The sequence below is a fragment of the Rhodnius prolixus genome, unplaced genomic scaffold (assembly GCF_049639745.1).
Source record: "Rhodnius prolixus isolate KJV_2025 unplaced genomic scaffold, Rpr scaffold_3, whole genome shotgun sequence".
In the NCBI taxonomy this organism is placed as follows: domain Eukaryota; kingdom Metazoa; phylum Arthropoda; class Insecta; order Hemiptera; family Reduviidae; genus Rhodnius; species Rhodnius prolixus.
Genome location: NW_027411603.1, coordinates 34,128,529 through 34,142,760, shown reverse-complemented (window position 1 = coordinate 34,142,760; position 14,232 = coordinate 34,128,529). Strand labels below are relative to the sequence as shown.

At 30.6% G+C, this 14,232-nt stretch overlaps 3 protein-coding genes across 17 annotated transcripts in view; 2 read left to right on the top strand and 1 right to left on the bottom strand.

The window, feature by feature from the left end:
- The first annotated feature begins 727 nt into the window (after window positions 1-727).
- LOC141453302 (uncharacterized) lies at window positions 728-6,553 on the top strand. 12 transcript variants are annotated; one of them, XM_074126344.1, is made up of 5 exons: window positions 728-1,132; window positions 4,237-4,451; window positions 4,537-4,622; window positions 5,700-5,807; window positions 5,904-6,553. In XM_074126344.1, exons 3-5 carry the CDS (start codon window positions 4,577-4,579, stop codon window positions 6,377-6,379), a joined length of 630 nt encoding a protein of 209 aa, XP_073982445.1. In that variant the 5' UTR covers window positions 728-1,132; window positions 4,237-4,451; window positions 4,537-4,576; the 3' UTR covers window positions 6,380-6,553. The 12 variants fall into 12 exon arrangements, 4 of the variants coding, with proteins under 4 accessions (XP_073982445.1, XP_073982444.1, XP_073982447.1 ...); XM_074126346.1 differs by having other exon boundaries at window positions 729-1,132; window positions 5,700-6,032; window positions 6,119-6,552; XM_074126345.1 differs by having other exon boundaries at window positions 729-1,132; window positions 5,700-6,032; window positions 6,276-6,551.
- A 1,186-nt stretch (window positions 6,554-7,739) lies between these two features.
- The window catches only part of nudC (nuclear distribution C, dynein complex regulator), a 273,572-nt gene continuing 267,079 nt past the window's right edge, over window positions 7,740-14,232 (top strand). For 2 of the 3 annotated variants that reach the window (XR_012457930.1, XM_074126339.1), the window contains exons 1-5: window positions 7,740-7,959; window positions 8,519-8,596; window positions 10,528-10,728; window positions 10,954-10,980; window positions 11,589-11,786. Coding sequence is in view for 2 of the 3 variants with exons in the window: in XM_074126339.1 (XP_073982440.1) it covers window positions 7,882-7,959; window positions 8,519-8,596; window positions 10,528-10,728; window positions 10,954-10,980; window positions 11,589-11,786 (582 nt within the window). In the remaining variant the exon portion in view is untranslated. The remainder of the gene's footprint in view (window positions 7,960-8,518; window positions 8,597-10,527; window positions 10,729-10,953; window positions 10,981-11,588; window positions 11,787-14,232) is intronic. The other variant, XM_074126340.1, reaches the window with a different exon arrangement.
- Window positions 11,608-14,232, bottom strand: part of LOC141453306 (uncharacterized) — an 86,553-nt gene continuing 83,928 nt past the window's right edge. For both annotated transcript variants that reach the window (XM_074126352.1, XM_074126351.1), the window contains exon 4: window positions 11,608-13,919. Coding sequence is in view for 1 of the 2 variants with exons in the window: in XM_074126351.1 (XP_073982452.1) it covers window positions 13,888-13,919 (32 nt within the window). In the remaining variant the exon portion in view is untranslated. The remainder of the gene's footprint in view (window positions 13,920-14,232) is intronic.

Genomic DNA, 14,232 nt, shown 5'->3' with positions numbered 1-14,232 from the left:
CAGTCCCGGAACGTAGACCTGTGTTCACCGTTACAGTGAATACACACTGGCAATGTCGCCTCGGCTAGGGGACATTCCCTGACATTATGATTTTGCGTGCAATGCTCGCATCTCATTTTGCTTCTACACTGTTCTTCAGAGTGTCTGAAACGTAAACAATTTTTGCACTGCCTAATGGAAGGAATGTAAGGGTTTACTTTACATTTTGCTCCATACAGTGAAACATACTGTGGTAGACTTTGACTGTCAAAGTTAATGAAACATACCGGTAATTTTTCAGTCAGCAGTTTGTTGTTTACGTAAGTTTTGCGAGTAAGCCGTCTAATGCTAATGGGCCTGGACGGAGATATTAGTTCGGCCAGAATTTCATTGTCCTCTAACTCAACATCGATATCCCTGATTACGCCAGTACATTGAACTCTGAAATTGGGAATGTATGCATTTATTTCTCTTTCCTTGAGAATTTCAAGATTTAATAAATCATTGGCAGCCTGTGGTGAACGTGTGGTCACTTTCATTCTATTTTGACCCGTTACTGAAATATCAACTATTTCATCTTTATATGTACTAGATGTCTTAAACAGCCACTTACCCAGAGCCATCCTATGTAACTTACCCAAATTGCCTTTATTTCCTTAATTAATTAATTCCTTAATTAATGCTTAGGAAATGAAAAAGAACTAAGCAAACTGTAAAATCGGAATTTATAACATGTGTGTGTAAATTTTATCATATGACTTTTGTAAAATTAACAACACTAGAAAACTTGACACGTAGGTTCTTCATTATTCATTCAATCCAAATTAAATCGAAAATGGCTTCATCGCTCGAAAATCATTGCGAAATACCAGAAATAAAAGAGGAAACTTGCGTTTGCCCAATTGAACCATCATCTTTCACTATATCAGAAAAAGCTTTAGAGAAGTTAAAAAGTAAAAAAACAACCTCTAACGTAGCAGCTCGCGAAGCAATATTGGCAGAGATGGAAGAGAAATGGCTTCAATTTGAAAAGAATATGGAAGATGCACATAGTAAAAAGTGGGGTTACTCAAAAGAGCATCTTGATGAAATGGAAGAAAGACTTTTAAAAATTTTCGATTTGCTTCCACCTTGTCCATCTGAACAAGGAATCGTTAGTATTATCTGGATTTTAATGAAAATTGTGTAGTTTTTTGTTAGGTTAAAGATATCCACAAATTTGTTGAGATAATCTAAGACACAGTTTTCCAATAAATTTACAAGACAAGGGTTCAATATTAGATAGTGTCGGAAGCATGCATTATTGAACCAACCTCAGTTGGCATGCAGAATATTGTTTCACATAAAAAATATGCAAACGTTTTTCTGTACCTAAAGAAAAATTATTACTGTTCTTACCATTGGTTTTATTATAGCCTTTTTTGTTTTTATGGAATACTTAGTACAATTCATCAATTCAAAATTAAAATTAGCACGCCAACGCTTAATTTGGTCTACTTCCATCCAGGTTAATGTTCATTTATTAATAATATGTCACGCACTGATTTTATTGAATTTCCTAATTTAATTACAGGTTGATTTATTAAAAATAAAAGGGTAAATAAATGAAATTTCCCTTTCTTTTAATTATATGGTTTATTTGTTTATTTAGCAAAACGTTTTTACACTTTTCTAGTGTATTTTAGCTTTTATGAATATTATCGTTATCAGAAGTAAAACGAAGTTTAAATTACACACACGGTTTTAAGCTTGAGATACACTTTTCTAGTGTATTTTAGCTTTTATGAATACTATCGTTATCAGAAGTAAAACAAAGTTTAAATTACACACACGGTTTTAAGATTGAGATTTTAATTAAAATGATAGAAATTCAGATGCAGACTACTACTGTATTACTGAAAACAGGAGTTTTTGAACATCATATTACTTATGATGTTCAAAAACTCCTGTTTTCAGTAATTCAATTAACGTTCTTAGTTTTATATTTCTCCAATCTTTGTTTGAAATTTTTTAATAAAGAAAAGTTTATAATAGGTTGAATAACAGTATTTATTTAAGGAACCTTTGCAATCGTTTAATCTGAGGAATTGCAAGAGAGTACATTTTCTTCTTCATCATGAAAGAAACAAGCAGATAAGATAGAATAGGTTGTGCAAATCCAAAATCTTGTTGATTTGTGATTTCCAAGGAATTCCTGCGATGTATTTAGGACATGAAGCTTTTTTACGAATAGAAGATTGGAATTTACTTTTAAAAAAATCAAATTGCTAATAGTGTAAATGGAATTTTCAAACAATTGATTTGCGAGGTCGGCATATCGAATTTAAGAGTTTTTTTTCTTTTTGAGATATTTGAAGTTAAAATTTAAGATCGACGTGAAAAAATTGAACCAATGCGTAGAATTTTTTTTTAATTGACAGTAAATAGGATCTTCTTTCTCCCCACTTAAGCATATCGACGCTGGAGTTCCACAGGGCAGCATTCTGGGTCCTATTCTCTACTCCATTTACACTTCAGACATACCAACAGATACTAACACTACACTTCTCACATACGCAGGTGACACCGCCTTACTGTCCACTAATCATGATCCTGTACTTGCTCACAGAAATCTGCAGTCGCATCTCTCCTCCTTAGAACAGTGGTTCAAGAGATGGGCTATTAAACTTAATGAAACCAAGTCTCAAAATATCACCTTTACTCTTCGTCGCATTACTCTTCCTCCAGTCATCTATAACCTAACACCTCTACCAGTAGTAAACGTTGCCCGCTACCTTGGGCTTTACTTAGACCGAAGACTTTCTTGGAACCCCCACACTAGACTTAAAAGAACAGAACTGAACAGACGCTATCGACTACTTAAAAGACTCTTAGACAACAGATCAAAACTCTCTCTGGACAACAAAAGACTAATTTATACAGCTATTTTAAAACCCATCTGGGCGTATGGAATAGAGCTGTGGGGTTCAACCAAACGCTCCAATCTTCAAAGGATTCAATCTCTACAATCTAAAATTCTTCGAACTATTGTAAACGCTCCTTTTTTATGTCTCCAACTTGACTATACACACTGACCTTAACATTCCTTTTGTCACACAAGTCGCTAAAACAAGATACCGAAAACTCCACTTCAGCCTGCAATCTCATATAAATCCTCTAGCTAAAAATCTTTCTTATAGAACTCTTCCTGACAACCCGACAAGACGCCTTAAGAGACAGTGGCCTCGTGATCTCCTCTCAAGTGAAGAGAGCGACTAATAGCCTGTTTTGGAGTGTTACCACTGGGTAACTTCTCCACTCGTATTCTTCTGTTATTTGTTGTTACCCTGTTATCATTGTTACTTATAGCGCTAACGCGCTGATTGTAGCAAAAATAAACGCAAAAAAAAAAAAATTGACAGTAAATCATCTTTATTCAAAGTGTAGCAAAGTTGTCATTGGGGACAAACAACCGTTTTGATTATGGTTATTTGTAAAGACAGTAAGCGATTTATGAACTATTTCTTTACTACTTTAATTTCATTTGATTTCTTAAAATATTTTTGCACAGATAATGCTATAATTTCAGATCGAATATACATACTTCTAAACATTCAACTTGAAATAATTTCGTTGCTATGAAGGGAAGTAATTTTCTAGGAAACAGCTCTTTCTATAACTTCTAACGTATTTGATAGGAAAAAAATGGTAACTTATGATATTAGATCGTCTTACTTATGGTTCCTTTTTTTACGATGCACTTTCTGTATTATAAAATTAAAAATGAAAATTACCAAAATCAATCTAAAGAACATCTAGAGATCGAAAGTATGAAATGACCGTGTGAAGTAAAAGTAGCGCCAGGGACATACTAATATTTGGCCCCGTACTGGTTTTTTAATCATTATTAAAAAAAGTATTTCCTAAAGTAAGGACTGGAAAAAGACTTTAAATCACTTCTTTATTGAGATTTTTCTCGGAAATGGTTAAGGTTATTAACCTTAAGGATTTAGCCCTACAAATTTGATTTGAAATTAAATATATATTTAAAGTGCACCTTTACGATTTTTCGTGCAGATTTTGATGATCAACCCTTATACAACTGTCCTAATACAACCCTTATATATATATATAAGGGTTGTAAATTATTAATATATATATTAATATATATATATATATATATATATATTCATATTCCTTTCCTACGATTCTACAATTATTTACTATTTAATACAAAATTTATTACAATTTTTAATTTTTTTTTGCTCTGTTTTGCAGGTAACATGCCTTAAAACTGAAAGAAATAAAATACAGTGTCAGAATGTTTTAACAGAGTACATTGGATGTATCGAAAAATTCTCACAAAAAATAACTCTAAGGACAGGTGCAGTTTCCCATGTGAAGGAGCGCCCATCAACCAATTTGGGAAAGAAATAATTAGATTTACAATATTCTGAATGTTAAATTTACACTCGAATATCGCCCTTATTTTGGTATAATTTTTTGTTTTCAAAAATATAAAATGTGTTCAATAATTTTCTTGATTAACTGAGACAAAGTTTTTTTCAATATTTTCAGTCCCAACACATTTAAAATTGTATTCGAAGTGTTAAATTTGATGGATGTGACTGCCTTAACTAATTCTGAGGTGCTAATGAATTTCGGTAAAAATAAAATCTTTTTTGAATTTTGTATTAATGTATAAATAAATCCCTTAGTGTTACTGTAAAATTACCTGCCCATTCTAAGAGGCAGTAGTGAGAATCTGCTTCTGCTATCCTTATTTTTTTTATAAAAGCCCAGAAGTAGCGATCCAGGATTAAGTGTCGTAGACGTCGAATCCTATACAAGGCAATTCAGTTCAGCCCAGGCCTGCAGGCCTTTAAAAGCCTTGCTGCCCATCGGCTCTGTTCCTCATCCAACGGTATGTAATGATTACTGACACTTGGATAGTTTCAATTATTTTACTAAAACACTGACGAGAATGATTTACAGAGATATCAGACCCAACGGATAGTCATAGTCTGAATACAGCTGTTCGCAACTTTCGAAACGTACGTTCCAGTTTTGAAGCAATGCGATAGTATATCTGCTAGCTAGCTGTAATTCAGCTACGAACGGTACATAGTTTTTGTTCACATAATATTCTGGTGTCATTCAGCTTGAGCTTCTGCAACTTCTTGCAGCTTTCCTGATAACATGTCTTCCACACTAACAGGCTCGCTAGATAGCAGCACCTCACTGGGTCTCATCTTAATAGTTCTGTTTTTATTTTACTTATAGCGCTTATAACTAAATTCAATCATCATTCTGTTACAATTACCAGTAATTCTTAACATATTTTATTTTAGAAAAAAAAAATGACATTTTGATAACGGCACAGTACATAATGATTACAGCAGTGTAAACTGCTATAGTAATCATTATAATGTTGGAAGATATTTGTTGAGAACAGAGCGAATTGATTTAAAAAACAAATTCACTTGGTTAGAGTGCAAGATTAAAATTATTTACACAATTTTTTAACTACACTAACGCTCGAAACGGATTGCTATTACAAAAAAAACTATTATTTTCTATTTAAAACTATACATATGAGCAAATTTGAAGTATTGGTCAATTTTAGTATCATTAAAACAAGATGTTTTATGATTTTTTTCATTAATACTTAGATCTAATACTAATACTTTTAAAAAGTTTAAACGTAAATTTGTAAAAAATGTTTATTTTTATTTATTTAGCGCATATTATAAAATTAACTTGGAGATACACCAAGATGAAAATAATGTTATTTGTAAGTGGTATTTTTGAAGTATTTTTCTTGGAAGATGAAAAGAAATTTGAAAATGGTGATAAAACTGTCTTAACTCAATCATACAGTGAATTTCTACCATTTGTACAGGCTGAGAAAACAGCTTTTACTGTCCTTGATCTTTGGTTTCCAGAGAGACATAGGCTTATGAATATAATGTTGACTGATCATTCAAGTCATGGTAAAAAAAGGAATGTTCATGATATAAGTGAAACACGGAATCCAAATCCATCCTACATTGACGATATTACTGACCTGGCAGGTAATCATGAGAGTATTCTTGATGATAATTTAGAGTACTCTTCTTCATATGATCATTCCTTACCAATTATTATTGCTCTTGCAAAGGAAGAGAAGAGAAAGTCACTTGAGTTAATGAAAAATTCTTGGAAGAATTATGATCCTATATCTTTTGTTGAACATCTAATTGGAAAAAATAGAGCAAGATTTTTATTAAAAAATAAAGATTATTTAGGTCTTTACAGAACAGTCATTTTATTCACAGATGATCCAATCATTCAAGCAGAACTTAAAGGGATGAATGATATTTCACTTTCAATAAAGTTACTAAATTTAGAAAAGCGATTTCTACAATTATTAAGCTCCTAATTGGGCACGTCACATATTCTATTCTGATAGGAAACTATACCGTATTTTCTAGACAACATTGGTCACATCCAAAATGACCTCCCTGGAAACAACTACTGAACAAAGTAACCTCTTTTCAATGTATCCGAGAACCTTTAAAAATAAGCAATAAATATTTTATTCATATGCTTTATTTTCCTTTTAGCTTGTTAATATGTTACATCATTCATTAGGGAACTTTTGAATAGGGGAAAATCTACATAATTGATGTAGCAATTTTAGAAAAGATGAGACTTGCTTGTCTCCAAAAACTTTGAAGAAATCATGAGAGGCTGAGTAACTAACAGAAAGTAATTTTTGAATCATTAGAAAATTTGGGTAATATACTATAAAAAGCAAAAAAAGAAAAACCCAGGTCATTCTATTTTTATGCAATTTCCACAAAAATAACTTTGCAATAGATTATATTTTTTTTTTGTAGGTTTATAGAGAACCATCGTACTAAGTATCTCCCAATAATTTTCAGCACACTACAAAATTCAGTTTTTTGTTTTTCTTTCATATTAACGATGTAGGAAGCGAAGATTACGGTTCGAGTAGCTAGCTGCCCTTAATTTTCTGTTAATAGGGGCCTGTGCAGCTCACCGCTTATAATATTTATCACCTATTTTTCTTTCATATTTAATTTCACCCGCCACTAATTTTCGCAATCTCCAATCAGTGATACAAAAAGGTATACAAAAGGCATAAATCAAGACAAATAATATAGAAAGGAGTCAAAAAGGATTTAGACTTAGGGCAAGGAAGATTTGGCTTGGCAGCCACTTCTTACAAATCTAAATTTATTTGCTTCACCTGTTTTCAATAGTGTATGAATGTTCTTTATTTATGGTATTTTTGTATATTCGTTCAATAACTTGCTAGTTTTACTAAACTTTCGAGTGGGTATGGTCGATGAAACCCAAATGATTAAGGTGTTATCTGCAATTTTTAATTTAAACATACATTTTGTTTGAAAATCTCACATGTAAGCTAAGCTTTTATTGATGAGCAGTAAGAAAAAGTAATGTGATGATAAAGTTATAGGAATTGTTGGTTTTTTAGAATGTTTTCAATAATAATTATTTTGTAAAAATTCTTACCTATTTTTATCACCTCATGCCATAATAACTCTAATTGCGAGTTTATTTACAAGCGAATTGGGTATAATTAGATTACGACCAAAAGACCAGAACTAGATCACTACAACCTAGGTATGAGTTATCTTAATTCACTATAGTACAGTGCTGGAGATCAAGGTAAATAATTTTGAATTTGAAACTAAGTACGCAACTAACTTGTAAGTTTCCCCCCTTCAAAAAATTCATAAGGAGGGGCACGTGGTTGCTATGCTAGTGGAACCTTCTCGATTGTTACTTGGTGTTGCTCGGCAACTTTGAAAAGTTAGTCATCAAGCTGAGAGTGTTTATTGATACAGTATATTATTTTTATCCATATTTTTCAACTTAAGCGTCTCATTCGAAATGTCTAATTCAAGAGAAGAAACATTTGATGGGTTGTTAATGTCTATCGCTCAACAACATGAAGGAGGTGTACCCGAAGTAAGACAACAAATTGCTCATAAACTTTTTAATAGTTAATTCCTTATTTTCTTTAGCTTCAAACAATTTTTACTGTTAATTAGTAAATATTCTTTATTGTCATTTAGTTAATATTTATAATATGTTAAAATGTGAGGTAATGCCCTTGAATGGGTTTCTCGTAAACTTCCTCAGTTTACAAGTTTTGATTATTTTAATAAGTTTCTTAATATTTTGTATTACTGATAATAAACATTCTGTATCTGTGGCTTTGCATTTCGTAAGAAAAATCTGGGTAAAATCTCTTAAACACCTCAGGAGAATAACAAAAAATCTGAAATTTCATTAGCTTGTACGGTTTCCAAATAAAATAGGCATGTACTCTTATTTAGGATTACATTATTATTGATGAGAAAGAAATACTTAAGAATGAAATATTTAGAAAACTTAAAAGAAAAAAGTATCCTGTAGTATCAAAATGCTTTGCCTCAGGTTATAAGTGATAACCTTGAATAAGTTACATGTTTTTTCATAAAAATAATAATAAAATTTAAAAAATTTCTGAAATGTATGTTTTTAGTTTTTGGACACATTATTTGGGTTTTTGGCCAGGAAAACAGATTTTTATACTGGAGGACCTCCGGGTGGAGCCAAAAATGTAAGTATACCAGATTTGATCAGTAGTATGAATACCATATAGTTAGACTTTTAACTCCGTTTTTAATTGTCAGCGCTCAAAAATTTAGAAAGCCTTCAAGGACTACAGTTACACTTACATCTCTGTTCTTCATTATTCTATAATTTGGAAGCATAGCATGTAAAAATTTGAATTTCGAAATTTTATTTTATTAACAAATGTTTTTTACAGTTGAATTAGATCGACTTAATTAAATCACCATTGTACACAATATTTGTGATAGAAGTTTCACTAGATATCCACTACTAAAGAGAATTAAATCGAATATGGTTATTGATGGAAATTATTCGGGCTTTGAAGAATGGTTTTACAGGCTTGTAAGTCTGCGTACGTTGCTAAGGCTAAAAAGTTGATATAAATGTTTCGTCAGCAACCAGGCTGTCACCTATGTCACCAGAATTTTCTGGTTCTATTGCAAGGATTTACTTGAGCCGTCGTCACAAGGACAGAATCATACGTTAAAAGACGTTCTGGACAAAATTTAGTTTTTTTTGCATTTTTTTATTTTTTTAATTTTCCGGCTTAAATCATCATTATCTTCAAACTACTTGGATGTAGGCAGTCTCTGTCGAAATAGATCTTTGCCCCTTTACATAATTAATTTTGGAGGCGGCATTTTTTAAAGTAGAAAAGTTGCCTGCATGCCTAAATTCTACTCGGTTAAATTTTAATTTGCAAATATTTTATTAATTGCTCGTTAAAGGCCTAAAATGAAAGCAAAAAAGGTGCCTAATAAGCGAACGGAGTCGATAATAAGTACAAAGTACACTTTGTTTAAATATCCAAAGTGAAGATTAAAAGAAAAAGAATAAACTGATACAATATTGCAATAAGTAAGAAATATCTGAGTATATCTTATTTGATTCCCAAACTTACCATAATGGCACATAGTGCTCGTACGATAAACTGTCCGATTTAGGGACTTGATGTTTTAAGTCCAAGATAAACTTATTTTTCTAATCTACAAGTGGTCAAGATGTATTTCCTAGTTGGCCTTTCTTTGCCTATGTATATTAGGAGCGTTTTCAAACATTTAAATTTTCTGATTGTTCCTTTCATGGAAATATTTCATTTTTAGAACTTTCTTCTTAAGCTAGCAAATTCAGGGAAGAAAATGCTTCAAATGACATAAAGATGATTTTTCTTACACTTGTTTTTTTGCATTTTTCTTCTTGACTAATTAGTAAATCGGCGTACCAGTAATAGTTATCAACATTATATGATAAAAAATTACACATAGCTTTATGAAAAGTTATTGTTTTTCTGTACGACAGGAGCATTCAAAAGCCTATCCGAAAAAAAATCTATCAAAAAAAATGAAGGTTACCTGAAAAGAACTTGAACTGATATTTTCACAACCCAAGCAGTTTGACTTGAGATGAAGTAGCATCAAAAATCCTTAGATTCAATCTTTAATCCAATCATTAACATTAAATCCAAGTTACCTAAATGGATTAATCATATGAGGTACAAAAGAAATAAATGGAAGAACTTCTAAGTGCTGACGTTTTTAGTCATCGTTAACCCAATAAGCTTGGTAGCTTATATGATGAGCTTTCTTTCCAAAGGAGTCCATCTGCGCACATTTGGCTTGCTTTACAGCGCACAGTGACTTCTCACAAGTTAAGGTACTGATGAATTTCCTTAAGCGACATCTATTGTTGATCACATATTAGAGTCGCCAGAGCACTAAGCACTACACATAAACACACAGAATACTATTCCAAAGTGCCATCTTCGAAATAATCCCCAATACTTACCCACTAATCCAAACTTCTATAATTTTACGCCAAAAGGAAATGCCATTTTATTTATTCATGTATCAATGTAGTCATTTAAAAACTTTGATATTGAATTGAAGTGAATTACTAGTTTTAACGTTTAATTTTTAGATGCTGTTAGAGAAATTTAGTAAGCACGAAGAGCGAGCGATGAAAGAACATGAAAAGAAGGTAGCAGCTTCTAAGGAAGCAGAAATGAAAAGAAAAGCTAGACAGGCTGCTCGCGATAAAGAAGAAGCCATGCCAAAAGAAGGGAAAATTGTAGAATTGACTGATGAAGAAGCAGTTAAATTGCAGGCTGAAATAGATGAGGTAGTTTTAGTTTTCTAAATTTATAATTTACTTCATCTTTCATAATTTTATTATCTTAAATGTTCCTGCAAAATGTATAGTACTAACATTTGCATTCATATGTTTACCATATTTTTGAAAATTTTTAGCAACTGTTCTCTTTAAATAAACAAATATTTTTAATTGCCAAATTACTACCAAAAAAACAGAAAATAGCAGAAAATTCAAATTTGATATTTGTTTTAGAACTCATTGGAGGGCTGTGAATATTTGGTAAAAACAAATGATTCTTCGTTTTTTAGAATTTTTTTTGCCTTTAAATAGAGCTGTTACTATTTCTTTAATTTTCGGACATTTAGTGAAATTTACGGCTTCGATATCTTATTCTTCGATATTATATTTAGAGGAATTCTTAAATGTATTTAAAATTCCTAATTTTAAGAAATCGGTTTAGCGGCATTGCCATTTATTGAATAAATTTGGAAGGTTACTGTGTTAATCTGACTGTTATCTTAGATAGTGTAATTTATAAATGCCATGACATGGTAGTCTCTTTAATTCTGTTCGTTTTCGGATTTTCAGCCATCGTCATAGTTTAGTTCATCATGATCGTGTAGAAAATTTGACTTTTACGTAGTTAGTCTTATTAACATTGTAAGTTGATAGTTGGGTTGAAGAAAACAAGCATGCTTATTACGATGCTTATCATCGTTGTGTGTAACCAATATTTGTTGCCCAAGAAAATAACTTTGAATGCGGAACTTTGTTACAGAACAACCTAATAGAAAGAGCTTTCAAATTTCTTCTTTTTTTGAATATATTTTATGAAATGCAATGATTATCTTATCATTTTTTTATATTTTATTTTTAATTTTTAATAGAAAAAAAAGCAGAAGGAAGAAAAAACAAAAACAGTAAAACATGAAATTGGTGATGGTGACAAGAACGAAATGGACACCAATGAAGATGCACCTCAAAGCAAAGATGATGATGAAGACAAAGACAAGCTCTTACCAAATTCTGGCAACGGAGCTGATATGGCTAACTATCGCTGGACTCAATCCATCCAAGAACTTGAGGTAATATTTTTTTATTTACAATTTTTTTCAGGACATTCTTTCTTATTCTTTCTGCTTCATTTTTATCATCCTACAATAACTTCACAAAAAGAGTATTAGTTTCTTACTTTTCTGTTAAGCCGCGGTTTATTCAAATATCGGGTACCAATTTAGAAATATTACGAATTATTTTTTTAGTTTTTCTATTATAATTTTCATTTTATTAACTATCATTTAGTACTTAATAATTATCGACTAATTTAATGTATTAGTTTTATTATTGGTTAAAGAGAAAAGATGATAGAAAATTAAAAATTCATTTAGAACAAAACACCTTTGCTGTATGTTGCCGAGGTACATATATTTGTGTAGCATATATTCTTTCTTCAATAAATAAGGCTTTCAGCAGTAAATGAAGCGAAATTGTAGTGTTCCGAATTTCATTATTTAAATACGCCCTAGTTCTGTTTAGGTTTCAATGTTTAGAAGCTTTTCTGTAAAATATTGGGTACTGGCAAATGTCGCCAATTGTGAACCAAACGCGAGCCAAGTCAACGGAAAAAAGTCGAAAACGTTCAACTATAAACAAATATTAATTAATAGTAAGCAAAACAAGTTCAAATATTAATGAATTGTAAAGAGAACAGTTTTACCCAATACTGTTTTTCGCTTGCGTCCGGCTAACGGAAAATTACCAAATATTGTTCAATACATCATTGTGTGGAAATAATTGAAAAAAGTCAACATATTTGTTTTTTGTTTTTTTGAACGTTTATAATTCTATGAGGAGTGTGTACTATCGACTAAATCCATAAAAATTATAGTAAATGATTTGTTTAGATTCATTATATTGCATAAACGGTTAGAAAAAGTTTGACTACTTTGGGCGAATCAAGTATGCATAAACATTTAAAGCTATCATATGTGTACTTATATTCATATTAAATATGAGTTTATGCATCTTTTTGCTTAACTTACCTTCTCCTGATATTCATTTCTTCTCTTCAACAACTTGCTTTCTGATCCTAGAGATCTGAAGTGTTGCTATTTTTAATCTTACTATATATTCCTTCAGTTTATTAATATAAAATACTTAAATTAACTTCAATTCTAGATGTTTTTGTGAAACGTGAAAATTTTCTTATTTATTGCTAATTCGAACAATTTTATTATTTTTACCTTTGTCCACTTATTTACATGGATTTTATTTTATAAGGCAAAGAAACAATGAAATAGCAATTCAAAATGGATTAATGAATTCTTGATTTAATTTTTTTCCCTTAGAATTCTTGATTTTTTAAAACCAATATTATTTTTATAATTCACCCATAAATATTTCTTTTACAGAATTTTGTTTAGTTTATAGTGAATTACACTTTCCAGTATTATATAAATTAAATATGATAACAGATTTTAAAGTTCTATCCAATTCTGATACATCTTACATCAATTAAAGATGTTACTTATAAAACGCTTCATAACAGACAAAAATGATGAAAGTTATCAATTATTATGATTATTTTAATATCTATATCATATCACAATTAAAAATTATACTTATATTTAATAACGTTGAATTTTTCCTTCTACAAACTAAAAATAAATACGTACTCAAATTTAATTGAATTAATTTGAGTGGCGTACATTTTAAACAAAAAAAAATCAGCTGGTGGTACTTATTTTGACATTATATTAATCACAGTCAATGTACCTATTCTAATAACACTAACATAAAAATGCAATTTTACTACCATTATTATTACTTTTTTTGTTTTTTAAATTTAACAATTTATTTTTTTTAATTATCTAATATTCTTATTGTTTTACCAAATGATGAAAATTTTGCAGCAGTATTGGCTTCTTTAAAATTATAATAGTAGTAATAAAGCATTTTACTTTCTACATTCAACATTGACTATATTTACAGTATAAATTATTCTTTCGTAATGCTACATTTTGCTTTGCACACAATGTGCCTAAATTATTTCATTTTTTCTCCATTTTCTTTGTTGATTATCCTGTCCACAACAAATAGTATTTGTTTCTTAAAAGTTATACTGCCATTTATAAATTCACAGTATTTTCTTGAATCCAGTAATGTAAGTTCAAGCATATTCCTTGTTTACCGGGAATACTTTATTGATCTGCTTCTCACTGAAAAAAATAAATATTTATATTTTTAAAGGTTATTGCGCGTACATTCTTAAATATTTGGAAATGAAGGCACTTCAAAATTATTGTTGGGCTTCTGAAGCATTTCCTGAACGCTGGGAGTACAATATGTAATATTTTTTTTGAAGGATGTGTCTGAGATGGATTTTCCAGGAGAGGTGCTTATAAGGAAGAAACGCATCTTAAGAACATGAATAGTGAGACAAACTCTTTGGACTAATGAATTATCAGCTATAAGTTAAATTATTTTCGGTATGGTTTGGTTGTCACTAAAGAATGAATATCCTTAGATAAG

What these genes read in the sequence shown, in the direction of transcription:
- LOC141453302 (XM_074126343.1), top strand. Translation starts at nt 4,577, where the DNA reads ATGGATGTGACTGCCTTAACTAATTCTGAGGTGCTAATGAATTTCG. An exon ending in TGAGGTGCTAATGAATTTCG is followed by an intron (nt 4,623 to 5,699) that starts GTAAAAATAAAA and finishes TTATTTATTTAG; the next exon opens with CGCATATTATAAAATTAACT.